Raw genomic sequence first — 22,238 nt, 5'->3', positions numbered from 1 at the left:
CAGGGATTGAACCTGAGTCTCTTATGTCTCCTACATTGGCAGGTGGGTTCTTTACCACTGAGCCACCTGGAAGGATCCTTATAAAGGGAAGAAGGTCAAAGGAGGAATTAGCACTGTTGCAGATGGAACCGAGAGGCTGCAGTCATCTGAGGAAGGGGTCCCAAGCTAAGCAGTGCAAGCAGTCTCTGGAAGCCAGAATAGACAAGGAAATGGATTCTTCCCCTAGAGCCTCCCAGAGGAACCAGCACTAGAATTCACCAATAGAACTGTAATTCACAGCTTACAAATCAAAGGAGTTGGAAGGATGTTGGTGACTCAGTATCTAATTCCAACCCATGTTCTCTAGATCAAGCCTCAAGGGACTGCCCCGCGATTCCACAGCAGGTCCAGGGCTGAGCTGAGAGGAGAACCAGAAGCTGGGGTCACTGTTTCCAGGTGTGGTGATGTCATGACCCTTGTGGGCTTTCCTCCCTGGTTCCTTTAACCTGAGAGGACCTGGCGGCTCCCAGAACCACAGGCTGCTGGACACAGAAAGACAGACTTGGAGCTCAGCCACACCAGGGTACGGGACATACCAGTTTGGCATCAGTGCATTCTCCTTGCCCCTGAACATGACCCCGACATTGGTGGCATGATACCGAGAGGAATAGAAGTCCGTGTAGTCGCCTGCAGGGGAAAGGACGGAGGTGCTGTCAGCAACCTGGATGCTGAAGGATGGGGAAGTGCCGCTTCCAAGGGTCAGGGTCCGGGCGGTTGAGCCAGGACGGCTAGCCAGCAGGGGCTGGAGGCGCATGCCCGGCAACACTGGCACATCCAAAAGCTATTCACACCACTGAAAATTTGTTTTGAGAACTCCCAATTGAAAAATCAGAAACAAATTGGGGGATTTCCCTGGAGGTCCAGTGGTTAAGACTTCAAGCTTCCCACTGCAGGGGCATGGGTTCGATCCCTAGTCCAGGAACTAAGATCCTATAAGCCGCATTTCGTGGCCTAATAATAATAAATAAATAAAGGGTATAAAAAATAGTTCCAAGTTAATAATAAAAAATAAGTTCTTAAATTTGTAAAGAAAATAATAAAAATAAAATAGATTTCCTGAAACAATGAAATTTGCAAATGAATAGCTGATACCCCTCCCACCCACCAGCTCCGATTACCAGGCCTTTGCTCAAGCTGTGACTACCCCTGGGGGGACTGGCATCTTCCTTGGGTCTGTGTGCCCAGATCCTGGCAGCTCAGTTTAGGCCCCGCCCCCTAGAGCATGAAGCCACACCCACTCTCCCTAGCTGGATCACCCCTCCTCCAAGTCCACTGAGCATCCAAGCCAGCCCTTCTCCCGGCCGGAGGGCTCCATGTCCCACTTGTGCCCCAGTCATGTGTGTGCAGGTCTTATCCCTCTGCAAGACTGAAGTCATTTCAGAGCAGCCTAGCCCAGGCTGCATTTTGTTTGACTCTCTCTCAGTGACAAGAACAAAGGGGCTTCCTTGGTGGCTCAGATAGTAAAGAATCTGCCTGCAGTTCAGGAGACCCAGGTTCAATCCCTGGATCAAGAAGATCCCCTAGAGAAGGGAATGGCAACCCACTCCAGTATTCTTGCCTGGAGAATCCAATGGACAGAGGAGCCTGGTGGGCTACAGTCTATTGGGGTTGCAAAGAGTCGGACGTGACTGAGCAACTAACACACACATAGTGCCAAGAACAAGGTCTCAGTGGGGCCTGGTGATGAAGACTGGAACGGACGAGGTGGACTGTATGCTATCGGCACAGGCTCCCATAAGACAGGGAACTGATCATATACGCAGAAATAGTAAGTTGGGGCAGTTTGCCTGTTTATCCTCCACAACCTCTCTTCAAAAAAAAATTTATTTTTAGTAGGTAAATAAAAAGTTGGACAGGGCCAGTACCAACAGCCTAGACTAGAAAAGGCAGTGGTGAAGGATGCATGCTTAGTGTGTGCTTAGTCACTCAGTCGTGTCCGACTCCTTTATGACCCCACAGACTGTAGCCCTCCAGGCTCCTCTGTCCATGGGATTTTCCAGGAAAGAATACTGGAGTGGGCTGCCATTTCCTCCTCCAGGAGATCTTCCTGACCCAGGGATCGTACCCAGGTCTCCTGAGTCTCCTGCATTGCAGGCGGATCCTTTACCACTGAGCCAAAAAGTCTACGAGGGTCCGTTAGAGCAGGGGCACCCTGAGCTTTCATGGCTGCTTTCCATCTTCAGTCCCAAAGCACAGACAGAACAGCTGAGATATTTGTTAGAAGCATAAATCCATAACAAGAAGGCACCACTGGCCAACTGGAAATCGTAAGGGATCCTGGAAGTCAAGCAGTGAGCCAAAATCCAGCGGCCCCCAGAGAGATGGGAAGGCAGGCGGGGGGTGGGGGGGTGGGCTGAAGAGACTGCCGGGGATTGAGTCCCTGCTGGCCATCCCCATCTTTACCCAGCTTCGCCCAAACAGCCAATAGCAGGAGACTGTGCCCGGGCTAAGGGGTGGGTCCGGGGAGCCGAGGTCATGACCCCAGAGACTTTAGCAGTAGGGAGAAGCAGGGCAGTCTCCCCACAACCACGAAACAAAACCAGAGCTCCCCATCAGAAGTAGACCACGCCCCTTTCCTTGGGGCTGGTTATAGGAAGAGCTGCATTCACCAGCACCTGACGGAGGAGAGTTTCCTACACAAATAAAGATGAGCACAAGGGACTTCCCTGGTGGTCCAGTGGTTAAGAATTTGCCTTCCAATGCAGAGGATGTGGGTTCAATCCTTGGTCAAAGAACTAAGATCTCACATGCTACAGGGCAACTAAGCCTGCATGTTGCAAAGAAGACCCAGTGCAACCCCAAAAAAGATGAGCACAAAAAAACCCAGACTCACCAAACGTCCGGAAGAATCCTCACCATGAGAGAGGTACTAATTCAACTCACAAAAGAAATGAAAGAGAGGAAGCAGGATTAATAGAGACACCAGAAGGAGACTGAAAAAGAAGCATCCTTTAGGGGACCTCCCTGGTGGTCCAGTGGTTAAGACTCCATGCTTCCAATGCAGGGGGCGCAGGTTTGATCCCTGGCCAGGGAACTAAGATCCCATATGTCTTATGATGGGGCAGGAAAAAAAAAAGAGAAGAAGAATCCTTTAATATATCTAATAAAAAAGGATGTTGCATCCACAAATCAAGAAGGGGTCTTTGGGGGACTTCCCTGGCAGTCCAGTGGTTAAGACTCCATGCCCCCAGTGCAGGGGGTGCACTGGGTGCAGGTTCAAACCCTGGTCAGGGAACTAAGATCCCACATGTGTGGCCAAAAAAATAATAAAAAAATTATTTTTAAAGAAGAGGTCTTTGGGGGAAAAAAATAATCTGGGATCTTAAAAATGAAAAGTGGCTGGACTGCGCCCACCTCAGAGTCAGGGAGGGGGTCCTGGGCTCCTGCCTGTCCTCCTCCCTCCCTGGGAAGCCTGGCTAGGTTCCTACCAGTTGTTGCTGGACATGTGGAACTCTCTTGCATGATGGAAAGCATGTGGGACACAGAAAATCACTTACAGAAAAACAAAACTCCACATTATAGCTCTTCTCTTAGTTACAGAAACATGGAAATAAGTGCCTTTTATTTCATAAAATCATAGGTCTCAGGGCCAGAAGGAACCTACTTTAAAACGATGCCTTCAGGTAGATCATTCTATTGTTATTTCACAGATAAGCAAGGCCCACACAGTAGACAACATGCCCAAACCTCCCTGTGAATTCTGATTCTGCTGTTTCTTGGCTATGTGTGGCCTTGAGAAAGTCCCTTTGATGCTTTAGAACTCAGTTTCTCCATTGGGAGTGATAATGCCAATCACAGGCATATCGATACAGTAAAGGAAATAATACATCCATATAATATATCTTATCATAGTGCTTGGCACAATGTTGCTCTCGCTGTGCTCAGTCACATCCAACTCTTTGCAACCCCATGGACTACAGTGTACCAGGCTCCTCTTTCCATGAGATTCTCCAGGCAAGATACCGGAGTGGGTTGCCATTTCCTTCTCCAGAGGATCTTCCCAACCCAGGCAAAGTCTTTACCGCTGAGCCATCAGGGAAGCCCACGCCTGGCACATAGCAGGCCCCAAATAAAATCCCTTCCCTTCCTCCACTGGGAGTCACTGCTGCCATGGTTATTCCACTTTCAATTTCTCCTTTGAGAGAATCCAGGCAGACTCAAAGACTGAATCTTTTTTTAAATCATAATCTTTCCAAACAATTATAAAAACTTGTCTGACACACTATAAAGCGTAGTAGAAGTGTATGTCGCTCCAGCATTTACTTTAGAACAACGCGGTGCTGAATTTTGCAATAAGACCTGCCCAGGAAGGAGCCCAGGGTAGAACCAGCACACTATTTCAGAGCATTCCTGCCAAAGAAAATTAACAGCTTCTACTTCCTTGTTGGTTTTCAGTATCTATACACAAAGTCCATTTCATGATCACTTAAAAAGGATGGGAAAAGATGGTGTCCAGGCCAGGCTATAAGACAGTGAGAGAGGAAGAACCCCAGCCACTCACCCACTCACTCCACACCCCAGCCAGTGGTACTCGCAGCCCAGTTTAGCGGGCAGGACCTCCTGTTCCAAAAAGCTAAAAATAATATGGGGGACAATGTCATGTACTGGATACCAGTGATACACTTAAAGATCATGAAGATGGTAAACGTTGTATAATGTGTATTTTACCACAATTTTTAGCACATTTTTTTTAAAGACCTCTTAGACTACAAAGCTGAGTGGTTTGTTCTATGTGGATGTGCACCACGTGGCATGTGAGATTCTAGTTCCCTGACCAGGGATGGAACCTGTGCCCCCTGCACTGGAAGCGTCGAGTCTAAAGCACTGAACAACCTGGGAAGTCTCTGATTTTCATTTAATAAAAGAATACACGTTATGAAAAAATAATATGAGGGAAAGAATAATGAGGGGGAATACCAGCTGAGATAGACACAGCAGACCCGCATATGGGGTAATGCTATTGATATGAAATTACTAGAGGTAAAACTGGGGGCAGGCCATGGTTGCCTGGAGGGACAGCAGGCACTGACTACAAACAGAGGCTTTGTGCTGACTGAGTGCTTTCCAATGTGATGGTGGGAATGACTGCACAGCGGTATATATTGTCTAAAACTCATTAAACTGCACACTGACAATGGGAGAATTGTGGGCTGTGTAAATCACACCTCAGGAAAGCTGCTGCAAAGGCGGAGCATTTAGAAAGAAGTCGAGAAAGGGAAGAACCAAGAGAAAGGACATGAAGGGGGTATGGGAGGAAAAGCAGGGAGCCCAGGGGTGATGATTAGAAGGGAAACAATTCCATTCTCACTACACTCAGGTTTGAGCTATGAGCTTCTGAGCACAGCAGCTCAACTGCCTTTCATCCTCAAACCCTTAGATGAGGGGCAGCAAATATACTGAACCCGTGTGTGCCTGTCTTCTGGAAGATTATCTTCAAGGCAGGCCTTGGGGTGCTGCTCCAGGACGTGGCCCACAGAAACGGGGGCAGAGGCAGAAGTCACATCTTCCCAGAAGGACTGGCAGGACCACCTGGCCTCTCAGCACCCAGGAGCCCAGGCTGACTCAGCAGGCAGGCGCTCACCCCCCAGGCTGGTGGACAAGGAGGAAGGGCTCAGCCCTCTGCCTGATCGGGCCAAGAGGGTTTAGACAACTGTAATTTTATATATATGTGTGTGTGTGTGTGTGTGTGTGTATAGGAATTCTCCAGAATTGCTCAGAGGGTAAAGAATCTGCCTGCAGTATAGGAGATGCGGGTTTGATCCCTGGGTCAGGAAGATCCCCTGGAAGAGGAATTGGCAACCCACTCTGGTATCCTAGCCTGGAGAATTCCACAGACAGAGGAGCCTGTAGAGTCAGACATGACTAAGTATCAGCAGCAGCAGCAGCAGCAGCAGCATATATATATAATTTATTTGGCTGTGCCTGGGCTTACGGCATGTGGGACCTAGTTCCCTGATCAGGAATGGAACCTGGGCCCCCTGCATTGGGAGCGTGGACTCCTAGCCACTGGACCCCCAGGAAAGTCCCTGGACAACTGCAAATTTCAGACTGAAATTCCAATCAGACATCCAACTCACGGCTCAACCTGGGGCCCTCCAGGACCCTCTGGCCTCTCTCCTCAAAGCTGCTGACTCATGGACTGATCTCTGAGCACCCCCACCACAGCCCTGTGGGAAAGGAGAGTGAGTTCCTGCACACATAGGGAGCCAGGGAGCCAGCTACAAATCTAAGCAGTGAGCAACTACCCTTAGTGAAAGTGCTGGCTTTTAGAGACGCCTGGGTCAATGCTGGGCCTGGGTCCCTGATGGGGAGGCGTTGACAGCCCCAGAGCCCCTCCTCCGTGACCTTCCCCACAGGAAGCAGGGACAGGGCCCTGGGCAGGCAGCTGCTCCACACACATCCTGTTAAAGAGACTAGACTCACCTATGGCAGCCGGAAGATACATCGTAGCGGAAGCCTGGGATGCGAAGGCACTGAAACACCAAAGAAGGGGCATCAAGGTCAAGCATGCAGCAAAGCAGGGTCCCTGCTCTGGCCATCCACAGACTCAGCCTGGATCAAACCCTGCTCTTGCTCTGCAGCGAGCACTTCCAGGCAGGCCTGGCGCCTCACCAGGATGGACGTCCACCCGCTAAAGGCAAGGTGCCTCCCTCCTGCTTCTATGTTCCACTCTAGGAAACAAACCAAACTACCCCTAGTTTAGAGACCAGACAAGCACATGGATGATGCTGATGAGGAATAGCTGAGTGAAAAGGGAGGGGGCCGGGGGCGGGGGGCGGGGGGCCAGACATAGCCTGGACACCCCAGTCCAGCCAGAGAAGTAATTCCTGTTGGCCCAGAGCCTTCCCACCAAAATGTACCCCAGGTGGGAGCCAGATGAGGCCAAAGCAGCCAGACCATGACTCAGAATGTCCCTGATGACCACACTGTCCCCCTCTGCCCAGGCAGATCTCCTCATCCCTGCCCACCAAGGACCACGGACTCCTCACCGCTGCCGAAGCTCCACGTCATCTCTGAGCCTGGCTTGGCTGGCAGACAGCAGGTTCTGCAAGAATGCTCTAGCCTCCTTCCAGGCAGCCTGACCCAGGCCCATGAAGCTGTTGAGAGTTGGCTAGGACCAAGATGGGGAAGAAGAAAAGGAGATCACCGGTGGGAAAGCCCCTTGCACTATCCCTCCTGTTGACAGGAGCCAGCCTAGCAGCTCTCTGGGGCCCCTGTCACTTATCTCCAGTTCATTCAAACCCTCAGGACTTGAGTTCTTAGTTCCATCATTTGTTCATCCAGTGGAGGAGATGTGTCATTGTTCCTATTGGGGTTTCATCCCCACGTGGCCTTATAGGCAATTGGCCAAGCCCAAGAGCTGCCTTCTGGAATGGCTGCCCCGTTAAGCTCGGGCCAGCCTGCAATGAAAATGGCTCGTCCCTCCAGCGGAGGCCTTCAGTCTGCAGGGGTCTTGCACCAACCCCCTTCACATAAGCTAAGAAGAGGTTTCTGAGCCACTGAGGTGCAGCCTAAAAAGCACTTGTGGATTTTCAAGGCCAGAGTTCCAGTCCTGGCTCCAATCCTTGCAGCCATGTGACCTGGGAAAATTGTGTCTTGTTTCAAGTTAGACCCTCATCAGATCTAATGAGGATGCCAGTCCTATGCCAGAGGGTCATTGTGAGTATTGAATGAGAGGTATGTGTAAAACTCCTGACGCATAGGGAGGTACTCAATAAATATCACCTTCCTTCCGTGGAAGGAGAGGATGCACATCAAAGCACTTAGACAGGGACTTCCCTGGTGTTCCAATGGCTAAGATTCTGCACTTCCAGTGCAGGGGGCTTGAGTTTGATCCCTGGTCAGGGAACTAGATCCCACATGCTCCAAAGACTCTACACACAGCAACAAAGACACCCTGTGCTGCAACTAAGACCTGTGCAAATAAGTAAATAATTTTTTTTTTTTAAAGCATTTGACCATTCACAGGGAAGTACATTCACATCCATTGCCCATGTACATGTCCTTCAGGCTGACTTCTAAAGTGGTGGCAACACAGAGGGCACTTGGGGCCAGCTGTCCATTCCTCCTAGGCTGTATTTAAACCTAGAGAGCGGAGCTCCTGGCTCCCAGTATTCTTGCCTGGAGAATCCCATGGACAAAGGAGCCTGGCCAGCTATAGTCCATGGGATTGAAAAGAGCTGGACACAACTGAATTACTGACTATCCAAGGAAAATCCCTGAGATCTCAAGGCACCACCGCTGTCAGAAATGCAAGGCAGGGACTTCTCTGGTGGTCCAAGCCCACACACTGCCAATACAGGGGGCCTGGATTTGATCTCTGGTCAGGGAACTAGATCCCCATTATGCAACAAAGATCCTGCCTGCCACATCTAAGACCTGGCACAGCTAAATAGATTTTTAAAAAGAAAAGAAATGGAAGGTAAAGACCATTTTCTTAGTGGCATTTGCAACAAATGGCCACTGAGATCCAGTGCAAGCCACATCCCAATGTTCTACCTTATTGAAGACATCCTGGTGTCCGGAGAGGATCGGGCCAGTGAAGAGGTGCTTGATGACACTGAGGTCCAGGATCTGGTCCCCAATGGCCACGCCGATCCTCGGTCTTGGCTGGAAGGAAGATGGCATGGTCATCACTGGGAGCAGTTGGCCAGGCTGGGCTCACATACCCAGCAAGTCTGTCTATCTAAGAGCCCAAGGGCCCTGCTTTATAGATGGCCCTCTGTGGAGAGGAAGGGCTTCCCAGGTGGCTCAGTGGATAAAGAATCTGCTTGCAATGTAGCAGATACAGGAGACTCGGGTTCTACTGCCGGGTCAGGAAGATCCCCTGGAGGAGGGCATGGCAACCCACTCCAGTATTCTTGCCTGGAGAATCCCATGGACAGAGAAACCTGGGGGGCTCAATCCATGGGGTTGCAAAGAGTCCAACACAACTGAAACGACTATGCATGGATGCACACTGTGGAGAGGGGCTGAGGAATTGGATCCTTAGCACCATACCCCAGCTGCTTTTGCCTCTCAGAGGGCTGAAACTGACCTTGTCATCTCTGTCTGGGCAGAGCCTGGCACCATCTCTGCCTCGAGGACACAGAGAGGAAAGAATGTTTCCTGCATAATCCAAGACCCTTATCCAGGCCAAGTCCCCAACAAAGTTTCTCAGGTGTCACTTAAATGCCTCTGGTGACAGGGAGCTCACCACCTCACCAGGCAACTGGATTATTTCTTAGGTTAAACCTAGGCTTTTTCTTAGGGCAATTCCTCTGCACAGCAGAGCAGAGAGTGTCCCAGGCACAGAGGAGGGTCAGGGGCTTGGGCTAATGTACTCTGTTATGGCTCAATCAGAGCAGAGTTCAGGTCATGAGGAAGCAGGAAGCCAGACTGTTCAGAACATTCGAGGGAAGTTCCTTTCTGCACCATCAGATCCAGGCTTCAAGCCTGAATATGAAGATGTCTCAAGTATTTGGCAAAGTCTGGCCTTTGTCCTCACAGTGCTGAACTTGGTTTATCAACGAGGAATTCAAGAAGGACTTCCTGGTGGTCCAGTGGTTAAGAATCTGCCTTGCAACACAGGGGACATAGGTTTGATCCCTAGACAGGGAACTAGGATCCCTCATGCCATGGAGCATCTAAGCCCACATGCCACAAATACTGAGCCCACATGCCAGTGTGCAGCAACTGAAGACCTCGTATGACACAATGAAGATCCTATGAGCCACAACTAAGATCCGGCACAGCCAAATGAATAAATAGAAAGTGTTTGACTCTTGGTAAAGCTTTAAAAAAAAAAAAAAGAAGAAGAAGAAGAAACCTGAGAGCATGTTTACAGACTCAACCAGCTGGGCTCATCCTGAGCTGAGCTTCCAGTTCTCCTGAACTACCAGCTTTGCCATCTCATGTCCAGTGAGTTTAAGAGGTAGGGCTAACGGCTGGCTTTATCTCCACTGGCTGCTCATTTTCGGGGACTAAGAGAAGATGGTTACCTCTCCATGCACGTCAGCCCCGGGGACAGGTGTAGAGCAGAACCACACCCTTACCCAGGCCTGAGGCCCCAGGCCAATTGGGAAGAGGCTGATCTGCTGGTAGACCCTTGAGCCATTTCTCTGACCCTGGCACCCACACTCTGCTGGAGGAAGAAGGGAGCTGAGGCCACTAGCAGCAGCCAAGACCTAATCATAAGCGTGGCTGCCTGCTTCCTCGGCTGCAAATAAAGGTGAGAAGCAGCCCGTGTGTCCGACCAACCCTGACCCTAGGACTCAAGATAGCAAGTCCCTCCATTAATTGTTGGGACTTCTCTTTTTTTTATGGCAGTATACTTGCTCTACAATTTTGTTTAGCTTCTGCTATACAGCAAAGTGAATCAGCCGTATGTACATATATCTCCATCCCACCCCTCTAAGTCATCACAGGGCACCAAGCTGAGCTTCCTATGCTATACAACAGCTTTCCACTAGTAGTGTACATATGTCAAGAATACTGGAGTGGGTTGCCATTTCCTCCTCCAGGGGATCTTCCCAACCCAGAGATCAAACCCATGCCTCTTAACATCTCCTGCATTGGCAGGCGGGTTCTTTACCACTATCGCCACCTGGGAACCCTTGTTCACTACTGTTCCACCCAAATGATGCATGGTTGGCCTCTGGCATAGAGGAGAGGGAGGACTCTGCCTTGGCGACCTGACCAGTCTGGAGAGGTGGTCACCACCTCTGGAATGTCCAGCGCCTGCAGCCAGAGCTTCAACACAGCCAGTTCCACTTGAAGGGCCTCAGCCTTCTGGAATGTCAAGGAAGCCAACTCACAACCCTCAGCATTCTTCTCAGAAGGCAGTGAACCTCTGTACAGTGGCTGTCCTTGCACAGTCTAATATGAAAACAGCTGGGGTATGGAGTCTGCAAGCCACTGGCCACACTCTAAGGAGCATTCATTCTAGAGTTCTCTGGGATAAGTCAGAGCACACCCATGCCTCTTGCAAAGGCTTCAGCCTATGCGATTTGTCCTCCAGATGTGCACCCTGAGGAGAAGTGCAGACCCTTGGCTGAGAGCAGAATGTCAGAGGAGTGCAGAGGGAGGGCTGGCCAGCAGAGTGTGCTTGGCCAACACAGGTTAAGGTTTAACATGCCTCAGGCCCTTCAGGGGACTGTTAACCTTTGGCATCCTTGCGACATCTAGTCAGGCTTAGCAGTTGTGAAACCACATGCTGACTCTTCTAGATCCAAGCATTTGCTGCACATGGGGACAAGGATCAGTCATGGGGGTAGGAAACCACTTTCCAGAAGGCGCTAACTGCCACAGGCTCCGTTTAGCAAACGGTTCCTGAACATTGTTGGGTGCAAGCAGGTTTGGGAGTTCGAGGCTTCTCAGAGCTAATCAGGAGCTTACCATGAAAGCTGGAAGCAGAAAGCTAAGCCAAAAATGCCATGAATAAATCCAAGGGAATCTGCTTTCCCCACCCACGGAAATTCTTGTATATTTGATGATAAACCCCACAGTTTTCTTTCTGCCCATCAGACTACACTAAGTGAAATTTCATTTCCCTACCCCTAAAGGGCTTCTTTTGATCGCCAGGAAGCCCAAGAAGCTGAAAGAAAGCCAGTTGGAGGTAAAGAAATTAACCTCTTGGATCCCAGGGCTCTTATGTGAATGAATTCATTCCTCTGAGTTACTAAATACACCGGTTCAATGAATATTTCTAGGGTTAGGGGCTAACATGGAGGATGAACAACCGGCCATAATGAGGTGTCTCCAGGGAAGAAAACAGAGCGAAATGACTTCGGAGTAGGCAGTATGACTGCGCTTCAACTTCTCTGTAATAATAATATTTAATATAACTTGCTCTGCTTGCCTGAGAGGGAGATCCATACTTCGTTTCATTTTGCATTTAATTTTCTTGCAAATGTGCAGAAACAGGCTGACGGTTTCAACAACTCACATCTGGAAAGCTACCAGGAGGGATCTGAACCAACAGCAGGAGGGTTCCGAACCAACATTCACCCTCGGCGATCAGCCCCAGCCTCCAGCCCCCTCCCAGGAGAAGGAGAGGCACCGCTCATGGGGCCCAAGCGACCCCGGGGGTCTTCACGAGGGGCGATGAGCCGGGAAACGACGGGCCCCACATCCAGCTCGGTCGGGTGCCGGCAAGAGGGGGCAAGGCTGGACTGAGGCCAGGGGCGGGGCAGGAGGGTGGGGGTCCCGAGCGGAGGGGACGCCCTCCCTCCCCGCGCCCGGAAGCGAGCGCTGCAGCTCACGTTGCCTCGAGTGGAGAAGACGCCGTAGGGCAGGTTGTGGATGGGGAAGTCAGAATCCTCGGCCACCGGGACGAAGGACATGCTGGCGAGCACGGAACAGGGAGGCAGGGTGCGCGCGGCCTGCGGGACAGGACTCGCAGAGATGGGCAGGCAGGGCCACGCCCCCTGCGGGCTCCGCCCCCTCAGACCCCCCCGCCTCCCGCCAGAGCTGACCCGGTGACACACCAGGGCCCGGCCCGCCCCTTTCGAGGGCTCCGCCCCTTCCCGATCCCCTCCCACAAGAGACGCCCCTCACGAAGCCCCGCCCACCAAGGGACCCCCTTCTCGACCCCTCCCACAAGAGACGTCCCTCACGGAGCCCCGCCCACTAAGGGGACCGCGCCTTCCCGGGCCCCGCCCACCAGGAGAACGCCCCTCCCGGGGCCCCGCCCACCACAAGACCGCCCCTTCTCGGGCCCCGCCTCCCCTGGGGCCCCGCCCCTCCACAAGGCCTGTTCCTCAGTAAATTCCAGCCCCGCAATATCCATCCTGTCCCTCCCACTACAGCTTTACCTCTGCGCAGCCCAGCCTCCTGTTTGAGGGCCCTCCGACCCCGGTCCAGCTGCCGGGGGTAGGGCCCTTGTTCCTACCGAGAGCAACACCCATCTTGGCATTTAAGGCTCTGCCCCGGGTGACTTCAGCCTCATCCCGCATACCCCGCACCCCACCCCAGCCCGCCCCCTGCTGCATGGCCCGATCTTCAGCTCAGCACTAGTTCAACACGAGTCTTGTCGGGTGTCCTGGTCACAGCAGACACTCAGAAGTCAGACGGCGCTTCCGGGGCTGGAGCTATGTTTCCAGTCGCATCTTTTCTGCCTTCATCAGCTATGCTCATCTGTCAGCTATGGCATTTCCACTTTATCGGTGAAAGGAACAGGCATGCCTGTTTGGAAGGCCTAAACTAATGAAAATTAATATTCTAGAAAATATGTCACCTGTTTATTTCACATTCCAGTGTTTAAATGACATTGATAAGCTGTTTGACCTTGGACAAGTTACTGAACCCCTTTCTGTCTCAGCTCTCTTCTCTGAATGAGGTTGATGATAATGGTTCCTATTTCACAGAGTTGATAGAATTGAATGAAGCGTGGAGCACCTGTGGAGCTTCTGGCATACAGTAGCTCTACGTGTTTGTGTGTAAAGGTTGAAAAGAGAGACTGAGGGGGAAAAATACAGAAAGAAAAGGAAGAGAAGGAAAGGGAATGAGGGAGGAAAAAAGAAGGGAGGGAGGGAGAGAGGAAGAACAAATTTACACAGTAATACTCTTTCCAGTTCTGAAAAGAATGAAGCTAAAAGGATGAACATTTGAGAGCCACCTCTGACAGTACCCTCTCCAATCATCAGTTTCCTTATCTGTTAAAGAACTGTTGTTCAGTTGCTCAGTCCTGTCTGACTCTGCAGCACACCAAGGTTCCCTATCCTTCACTATCTCCCAGAGTTTGCTCAAACTCCTGTCCATTGAGTTGGTGATGACATCCAACCATCTCATCCTCTGTCGCTCCCTTCTCCTCCTGCCTTCAGTCTTTCCCAACATTACGGTCATTTCCAATGAATTGATTCTTTGCATCAGATGGTCATGGTATTGGAGCTTCACCCTCAGCATCAGTCCTTCCAATGAATATTCAGGGTTGATTTCCCTTAGGATTGACTGGCTTGATCTCCTTGTTGTCCAAGGGACTCTCAAGAGTCTTCTCCAAAAAGAGATTGGATTTCTGTGATAGTCAAATAATGCCTGGCACAGACTTGGTTATCAATTAACTACTTCTTCCTCCCAAGGGACATCCAACCAGAAAGGTAACCATTTCTTAGTACTTGAGTTTTGCTTTTCTTCTTTAGAAGACCATCAAAAAAGGAGAGAATACAGCTGTTAAGGTAAAGTGGTCAGCACTGACGTTTATAATAGGAATGCAAATTTCTCACAAACCTCACAAAGTATTTTTTATTTTTTTTATTTTTTTTATTTTTTTTTACAAAGTATTTTTTAAGTGAGTTAAAATTATTAAAGTATAGGCTGCACAATACATATCAACACACAAACCAGTATTTGAAACACTGGCTTTTGATTAATTTGCTTGGAAATTCTCACAACCTTAGAGGCAAAAGTTAATGAATTAATTGATATGCAAGCAGAGCTGACTGAATACATTTGAAAACAAATTTAAGCCAAAGTCCTACAAACTATTATTTGAAAAAATTTTTTTTATTATTTATTTATTTGGCTGTGCCCGGTGTTAGTTGCGGCACATGGAATCTTTAGTTGTAGCATTCGAACTCTTAGTTCCAGCATGTGGGATCTAGTCCCACTACCAGGGATCAAACCTGGGCCCTCTGCTTTGGGAGCGCAGAGTTTTAGCCACTGGGCCACCAGGGAAGTCCCCTAGGAATTATTTTAAAAGAGCATTTTAAAGATTGAAGAATCATCCTAAGGTTTGTAAATATAACCCTTTCCCTTCAAAAACATTTCATAATGAATAATAGAAAGATCAGAAAGTAAATAAGAAGTTCACCTCCTTTTCCCACAACATCTTGCCCTATATCTCCTGTCATCCACTGTCCAGCTCCCTAAATCGGATTCAATTATCTTCATTCTTGAAGTACGCATTTGTCAACAGCCAGTCCCAAATCCCCCAGCAGTTCTTCCCTGTCTTCCTGCCTCTGTCCTCACCTCTAAAACAATGCTGCCATTTCAATAAGATCAGCAGTAATGTGCGTACCAAGTATCTTGCTGTTAAAATCAAGTACTAAAATGTTAGTGACAGGTAAAGACGGAAGCTCGGAGGGGATCAAAGGGAAGGGGAGGGAAGGAAAGGGGAGAGGAGGGAGGGAGAAAAGAATGTTAGGGAGAGTTCAAGGTTTTGTTTGTCATCACTCTTGTCCAGTCAGCTAGAACTTTTCAGAAACAAAGTTACATCCAGGGCTCTGAGAACACAACATGAGAAGGTTATCTGTGTGGGCGCTTCAGACACACTTTTTTAAAATTGGGGTTTAGTTGCTTTACAATGTTGCCTTGGCTTCTGCTGTACAAGGAAAGTGAATCAGCTATTGTTGTTCAGTTGCTCAGTCCACGGACTCTTTGCGATCCCCTGGACTGCAGCATGCCATGCTGTCCTTCACTAATCTCCTGGAGTTTGCTCAAATTCATGTTGGAGCTATATGTATACACATATCCCGCCCTTCTTGAGCCTCCCTCCCAAGCCCCTATCCCACCCCTCTACATCATCACAGAGCATTGAACTGAGCTCCCTGTGCTATACAGCAGCTTCCCGCTAGCTATCTGTTTTACAAACAGCTCATGAAACTCAATTATCAAAAAACTCAAACAATCCAATCCACAAATGGGCAAAAGACCTAAATAGACATTTCTGCAAAGAAGACATATAGATGGCCAAAAGGTACACAAAAAAATGTTCAGGCACACTTAACCATCCAGGATGCTGTCAGATCCTAGCACGGTTTAAAAAAAAGGAGTCAGTAGTCAGGCAAGGGTAAACTCTGCAGAGTTAGATGGGGAATATAGCCAATATTTTATAATAACTATAAATGGAATATAAGCTTTAAAATTGTATCATTATATCATACACTTATAACATATTGTATATAACTATACTTCAATTTTTAAAAATTAAAACAAAAGTTTTCAGAGTTCGGAAGGCTGTCCTGCAAGTTGGCTTGGAAGGAGGAGGGGCTGGGTCAGTGGGAACATGTGAGATAAGATGGCCTGGAATCAGAAGGCCTGGGATGAGGGGGCATTACAAGAGGGGCTGGTTGCTGACCCCCTTCTCTAGGCCCAGCGATGATTGAGGCTGACCAGTGATTACCCTGTAAGAGGCTGAGTCTGGCTCAGCCTCTTCTTGGTTCTCATCTCCTGTTCTGAGTACCTCTGCCGAGGCTGGACCTTGGTTTTGGTTAAGTCTGCCCTGGAAAAGAAGGCATGAAGGGCAGTCTCTGGCAATGGTAGGTGGTCTGACTCATTTTCTGTCATGGTTCTGTCGTGGTCCCTGTGCAGGTTGGAAAAGAATTTTCAGACATAAGGTGGAATGAGAGGAGAACAGTTTATTAGAGTAGAGGCCCTGTTGGAACAACAGGCAGGCTCAAGGGAGAGCCGACGCTTTTCATGGGCTAGTAACCAATTTTTATAGCCTCAAGATAAAGAAAATTCCTGCTGGGAGGGTGGCATTAAGTAGGTGATTTGTTAGGATGCTACAGCGTGGGTGCATGCGTGTGTGCCAAGTCACTTCAGTCGTGTCTGACTCTTTGAGACCCTATGGACTGTAACCCGCCAGGTTCCTCTGTCCATACGGATTCTCCAGGCAAGAATACTGGAGTGGGTTGCCATGCCCTCCTCCAGGAGATCTTCCCAATCAGGGATTGAACCCATGTCTCCTGTGGCTCCTGCATTGCAGGCAGATTCTTTACTACTGAGCCACTGGGGAAACCCTATAGAGTGGGCATTTTACCTAATTTGGAGTCAGGAAGCTGGAGGGGCTTAGGTCAGCTTAGGTCAGGGGGGCTCATGGCAACAAGTGCTATGGGGGTTGGTCAGTTCTGAGAGGACCCTGGCACAGGGCTCTGGATCTGGAACCTCTGCACAGGTTCCAGAAAGGGGGAAAAGAAAGAGGAAAGGGTCCCAGCTCTGTTCTGTGGCTTTATTGTCAGAGGCCTTCTGCAATGGAGTAACAGAGCAGAAGGCCTCTTCCCCTCCACTCCCCTGTCCGCAGCCTGCCTTTTCTCTCTTTTAAAATCAGAGAAGTGAGAAAATGCAGAAGCAAAGAAAAGGAGTCAAATAGGACAAAACAATAGTATTTTAAGCAGTAGGCAAAGTCAAGGACCTTTCATGCCTTCTCAAGGGCTACGATAATATTCTGAGCCGTATCGTTTGAGCTCTCTTGTATTGATAGATACTGAAACCGGTACCAGGTGGAAGAAGTTAGCTATATGATGATCAGACTGTAGCCACACACTTCCAAGAATTGGCCTCAAAGAAATGGAAACAAATTGATCCTGGAAATGAAGATTAACTGTACCTAAAACAATCAAGATGACTCTGGTCAGACCACCCATGACCGATTTGAAGATGACTGTGGAGCTAGCTGACTGTGTTGTTTCTGCATGGAGCCCCCTCCCTTGGGCTATAAGAGGCCCTGCCCACTGATTGTCAGTGGGGGGCAGCCAGCCTTTGGACAGGAATCTGCCTACCCCACCCCACTCCCTGCTGGCATCCAAAATAAAGCAGACTTTCCTTTCCACCAACCTGGCCTCTTCACTGGCTTTTGAGTGAGGAGCAGCCAGACTCTTTTATTTTTGGTTCCCCTTCCAGGTACCACCTAATATCTACCGAATTCTAGCGACTCTTCAGCTACAAGGCAATGAACTATTTGGGGTTCCTAGGATGGCTCAGCGGAGAAGGCAATGGCACCCCACTCCAGTACTCTTGCCTGGAGAATCCCATGGACAGAGGAGCCTGGAACACTGCAGTCCATGGGGTCGCTGAGGGTCGAACACGACTGAGCGACTTCACTTTCACTTTTCACTTTCCTGCATTGGAGAAGGAAATGGCAACCCACTCCAGTGTTCTTGCCTGGAGAATCCCAGGGATGGGGGAGCCTGGTGGGCTGCTGTCTATGGGGTCACACAGAGTCGGACACGACTGAAGCGACTTAGCAGCAGCAGCAGCAGCAGCAGGATGGCTCAGTGGTAAAGATTCCGCCTGCCAATGCAAGAGACACAGGAGACTTGGATTATATCCCTGTGTTGGGATGATTCCCTGGAGGAGGGCATGGCAACCCACTCCAGTAGTCTTGCCTGGAGAATCCCATGGACAGAGGAGCCTTGTGGGCTACAGTCCATAGAGTGGCCAAGAGTTGGACACGACTACGTGACTAAGCACACACAGTGAACTATTTGCTTGTTCCATACTGGCCTGGTCTCTCCCCTTAGAGACAGGAACTGTCTTACTCTTTCTGTAGCTTTGTTAATGCCCAGCAAAAATGTCTGGCACAGAATCGGTGCTCCATAAATACTTAAGTAAATAATACAAAACTGTTGACTAATGGCAATTAATCAATAACCAATGAGCACCCCCACCTCATCCAGGCACTACTGGGAATAGTGCACAACTGCTTCCTTATTTACTGAGTGTGTGCTGTGTGAGCAACGGGCCAGGAACTTCCACTGAACACATAAGCTAGTGAAAGCCTAGATTACAAAAGCTTCAGTTGTGTTTGACTGTGACCCCATGGACTGTAGTCCACCAGGCTCCTCTGTCCATGAGATTCTCCGGGCAAGAACACTGGAGTGGATTGCCATTTCCTTCTCTGATAAAAGCCATGTAGAGAGAAAATCAACCTTTTGGGGGAAGGGCATAGGGCTGATGTGTGTGTGAGAAGGGGTGTGGGCGTGAGATGGCTGTAGGGAGAGTAAGATTTCATAGTTTTAAAATAGACTTGCCAACCCACTAATTATATATAGTGTCTGAAAAGTACCAAAGCTGTTCTCTGTTTGGAAAAAAATTGAAGTAAATAACTTGCAAGTACACTATATTTTCTTTCTCCTCTTCTGGGAGGGAGTGTGTTGAGCATGTACAACAATCATAAAAAAGAATTTTAAGGAAAAAAATGTCTGTAATCCCACCATCCTGCAGTTTTCACGTTATTTGCTCATTCTATTTGTATGTGCATGATTTTTTCCACCTTTACAGAAAAGCTAATTTTCAGTCTTTCCTTAGACTTTTCTCCTGAACATTTTTCCTTGTGCCCAAATAAGCTTCGTTATTATTTTCATCGGCTGAAGAAATTGCAGTGCTTGAGACTGTTGTAGTACTGGAGCCATGGAGATCTGCATGCACAAAATGTTTTCCTTTTCCTACTCTGCTGCCGGAGTGTAAATTCCTGGGTGGCAGGGTCTGGATGCTTTCAGGACTGGAGGCGAGTCTGGCACCTCCATCATGAAGGGCTGGTTTGAGCCTCTGTAGCACCAAGCTCAGTGCCTCCCTCGGATGCGAAAATGCAGCACAGGAGACTCCCGCGGCTGCCGCTGACTCTGAGAACTGGAGAGGGCTGTCTGAATACAGAGTGAAAAAGTCTTGCCAGAGGCTGGCCCCTGCCATTCAGATTTGTAGGATGTGGAGCTGCCTGCACTGGGAGCAGGGGAGTAGCCTTTTTGGGCAACACTCAGGAGTCCATCCATTCCCCTTCTCCCCACCCTACAAATTTCACTTGCACATCAATTACCTGAACTCATTTCCAAGGTTCTCTAAATATTGAACTCCTTGCAGAGAACCAAATGTCACTCACGTTTGCACAATATATCCTTCTGATGCTAAAGTGTATGGTATACATGCCAAATACATGGTGTGCCCTTGAAAACGTGTACTGCTCTGCTCAGTTGTGTCCAACTCTTTGGGATCCCATGGACTGTAGCCCACCAGGATCCTCTGTCCACTGAATTTTCCATGCAAGAATACGGGAGTGGGTTAACATTTCCTTCTCCAGATCTCTTGCATCTCCTGCATTGGCAGGTGGACTCTTTACCACTAGCGCCACCTGGGAAGCCCGACAAACACAGTGTGCCCTCTAAAATATGTACTATAAGCATTTCTGAGCTTGAGCCTTAAGAAAAGACATTTGCTTCACTGAAGTGCTTTGTCTTTTATCATAGTTCCCTCTTTTTCTCAACTATTCTGAACAGAGCTAAATGAACCAGCTCAACAAGTGCTGGGTTTTCTGCAAATTTTCTTCTTTCCTGCCTTTTTTTTTTTTTTTTTGTCTTTGAACGTGAACGTGAAGTCGCTCAGTCGTGTCCGACTCTGCAACCCCATGGGCTGTAGCCTACCAGGCTCCTCTGTCCATGGGATTTTCCAGGCAATAGTACTGGAGTGGATTGCCATTTCTTTCTCCAAGGGATCTTCCCAACCCAGGGATCGAACCCAGGTCTCCCGCATCGTAGACACACACTTTACCATCTGAGCCAATGTTGCAGACACTGTTCATCCATGTTTTAATGGAATACTGCCTCAAAGCTATTTCTCATTGTTTTTTAAACATATGCCAGCTGAGTTGGCCTTTTTTAACTGGACCATTTTTAAAGTCTTTATTGCATTTGTTACAGTATTACTCCTGATTTGTTTTGATTTTTAGGCCTGGAGGCACCATGGGATTAGCTCCTTGACCAGGAATCAAACCTGCACTCTCTGTGTTGAAAGGTGGTCTAAACCCCTGACCGCCAGGTAAGTCCCAGGGTTTTTGCTTTTTGTGTTGTAGGATTCTACAAGTTTGGACAGATGCATAGTTATGTATCCACCATTACAGTGTCATGAAAGCTGTTTCCCTGCCTTAAAACCCCGTGCTTCACCTTTTCATCCCTTCCTTTTTCTACCTGAACACAGAGCACCTCTTGACTGTAGTTTTGAGTTTTCCAGAATGTCATATATTAGCGAGTCTTTTTGAACTGCTTCACGGAGCAATATATATTTAAGGTTCCTTCACTTCTTCTTGTGCCTTGATGGCTCATTTTTTTTTATTGCTAAATACCATTTCATTATACAGATGTACCACCGTTTATCGGTACATATGAAGGACATCTTGGCTAATTTTTGGCAATTATGGATAAATAAAGCTGCTAAAAACATTTGGGTGCAGGTTTTGGTGTGGACATGGTCTTTAACTCATTTGGACAAATACCTAGGAATGCAACTAATTGCTTGTCTGTAAGACTATGGCTAACTTTAAGAGACTGCCCAACTTCTTCCTTCTGTCCCATGTTGCGTTCCCATCACCAGTGAACTCAAATTCCTGTTGCTCCACATCCTCAATAGCATTTGGTGTTGTATTTTGGATTTTAGCTATTCTTGTAGGTATTAGTGTCATCTCATTTTAATTTGCTATTCTCCAATGACATTGACCACCTTTTCGTTTTATTTGCCATCTGTGTATCTTCTTGGATGAGGTGTCTAGATATTCGGACCATTTTTTAACGTTGGGTTTGTTTTCTTATTTTTTATTTAGGGTAAGCCTTTGTCACTGTGTTTTGCTCATCTTTTCTCCCAGTCTGTGACTTGTCTTTCTGTTCTCTTGGCATTGCCTTTTGCAGAGAAATTTTTAACTTTGAAGTTCAACTTACCCATTTTTTTCTTTCCATGAATCGTGGTTTTGGTGTTTCATTTAAAAAAACATCAAACGTTAGAAACAGTCTATATTAGAAACGGTGGGCATACTAGTAAACTGAGTTACTCAGAACCAAAATCTCAATTAAGCAATTTGTATAATAATCTTGAAAAATGATGACCTCCTTTAAGTATCTGGGGCTTTTTCCTTAAAGTTTTAAGGAATAAATGATGTACATGGGAAAAACATATCAAAACAAAAAAACCATTACCCAGACTCCCGACTTTAACATGTGGTCACCTAAAAATCTTTGTAATTAAGACCATGGACTTTGGGTACTTCTATTTTGCTGTCTCTAGGGCCCACTAGTTTTGATCACTATTTATACTCCATTGTAAGAATATGTCACATTTTATCCATTCTTCAAAGGGAAGGAGTGGTTTCTGGATTTTTGCTTTCTGTAAACAAGGCTTTGAAAATTGCTGTACATGTGTATTGTTCTCTATATGCAGGTTTTTCTTAGAGGAGTAAAACTTGTGCATTATAGGATATATAAAAGTCCAATTTTAAAAGGTACTAGTTTCCAAACCGTCCTAAAGACTGAACCACTTTTGGTTAATGTCAGCAACCTTTCAAACACTGCTGCTAAGTCGCTTCAGTCGTGTCTGACTCTGTGCGACCCCAGAGACGGCAGTCCACCAGGCTCCCCCGTCCCTGGGATTCTCCAGGCAAGAACACTGGAGTGGGTTGCCATTTCCTTCTCCAATGCCTGAAAGTGAGAAGTGAAAGTGAAGTTGCTCAGTCGTGTCCGACTCTT

The 22,238-nt window shown here is 48.2% G+C and overlaps 1 protein-coding gene and 1 non-coding gene across 4 annotated transcripts in view; one reads left to right on the top strand and one right to left on the bottom strand.

Annotated features, from left to right (window-relative positions):
* Window positions 1–12,410, bottom strand: part of FAH (fumarylacetoacetate hydrolase) — a 32,133-nt gene extending 19,723 nt beyond the window's left edge. For all 3 annotated transcript variants that reach the window (XM_055556019.1, XM_055556016.1, XM_055556017.1), the window contains exons 1-5: window positions 12,282–12,410; window positions 8,539–8,649; window positions 7,029–7,150; window positions 6,463–6,512; window positions 576–666 (exon numbers count right to left, since the gene is read on the bottom strand). In XM_055556019.1, the coding sequence (XP_055411994.1) occupies window positions 576–666; window positions 6,463–6,512; window positions 7,029–7,150; window positions 8,539–8,649; window positions 12,282–12,362 (455 nt within the window). In that variant the 5' untranslated portion in view covers window positions 12,363–12,410. The remainder of the gene's footprint in view (window positions 1–575; window positions 667–6,462; window positions 6,513–7,028; window positions 7,151–8,538; window positions 8,650–12,281) is intronic.
* On the top strand, window positions 3,001–3,073 carry TRNAW-CCA (transfer RNA tryptophan (anticodon CCA)). Its single transcript has one exon. It is a non-coding gene; the product is annotated as a tRNA-Trp (tRNA).
* Window positions 12,411–22,238: the final 9,828 nt, after the last annotated feature.

The sequence above is a fragment of the Bubalus kerabau genome, chromosome 19 (genome assembly GCF_029407905.1).
Source record: "Bubalus kerabau isolate K-KA32 ecotype Philippines breed swamp buffalo chromosome 19, PCC_UOA_SB_1v2, whole genome shotgun sequence".
Taxonomy (NCBI): Eukaryota; Metazoa; Chordata; class Mammalia; order Artiodactyla; family Bovidae; genus Bubalus; species Bubalus kerabau.
The sequence above is the reverse complement of the archived record's forward strand: the minus strand, read 5'-3'. Positions and strand labels throughout refer to the sequence as shown.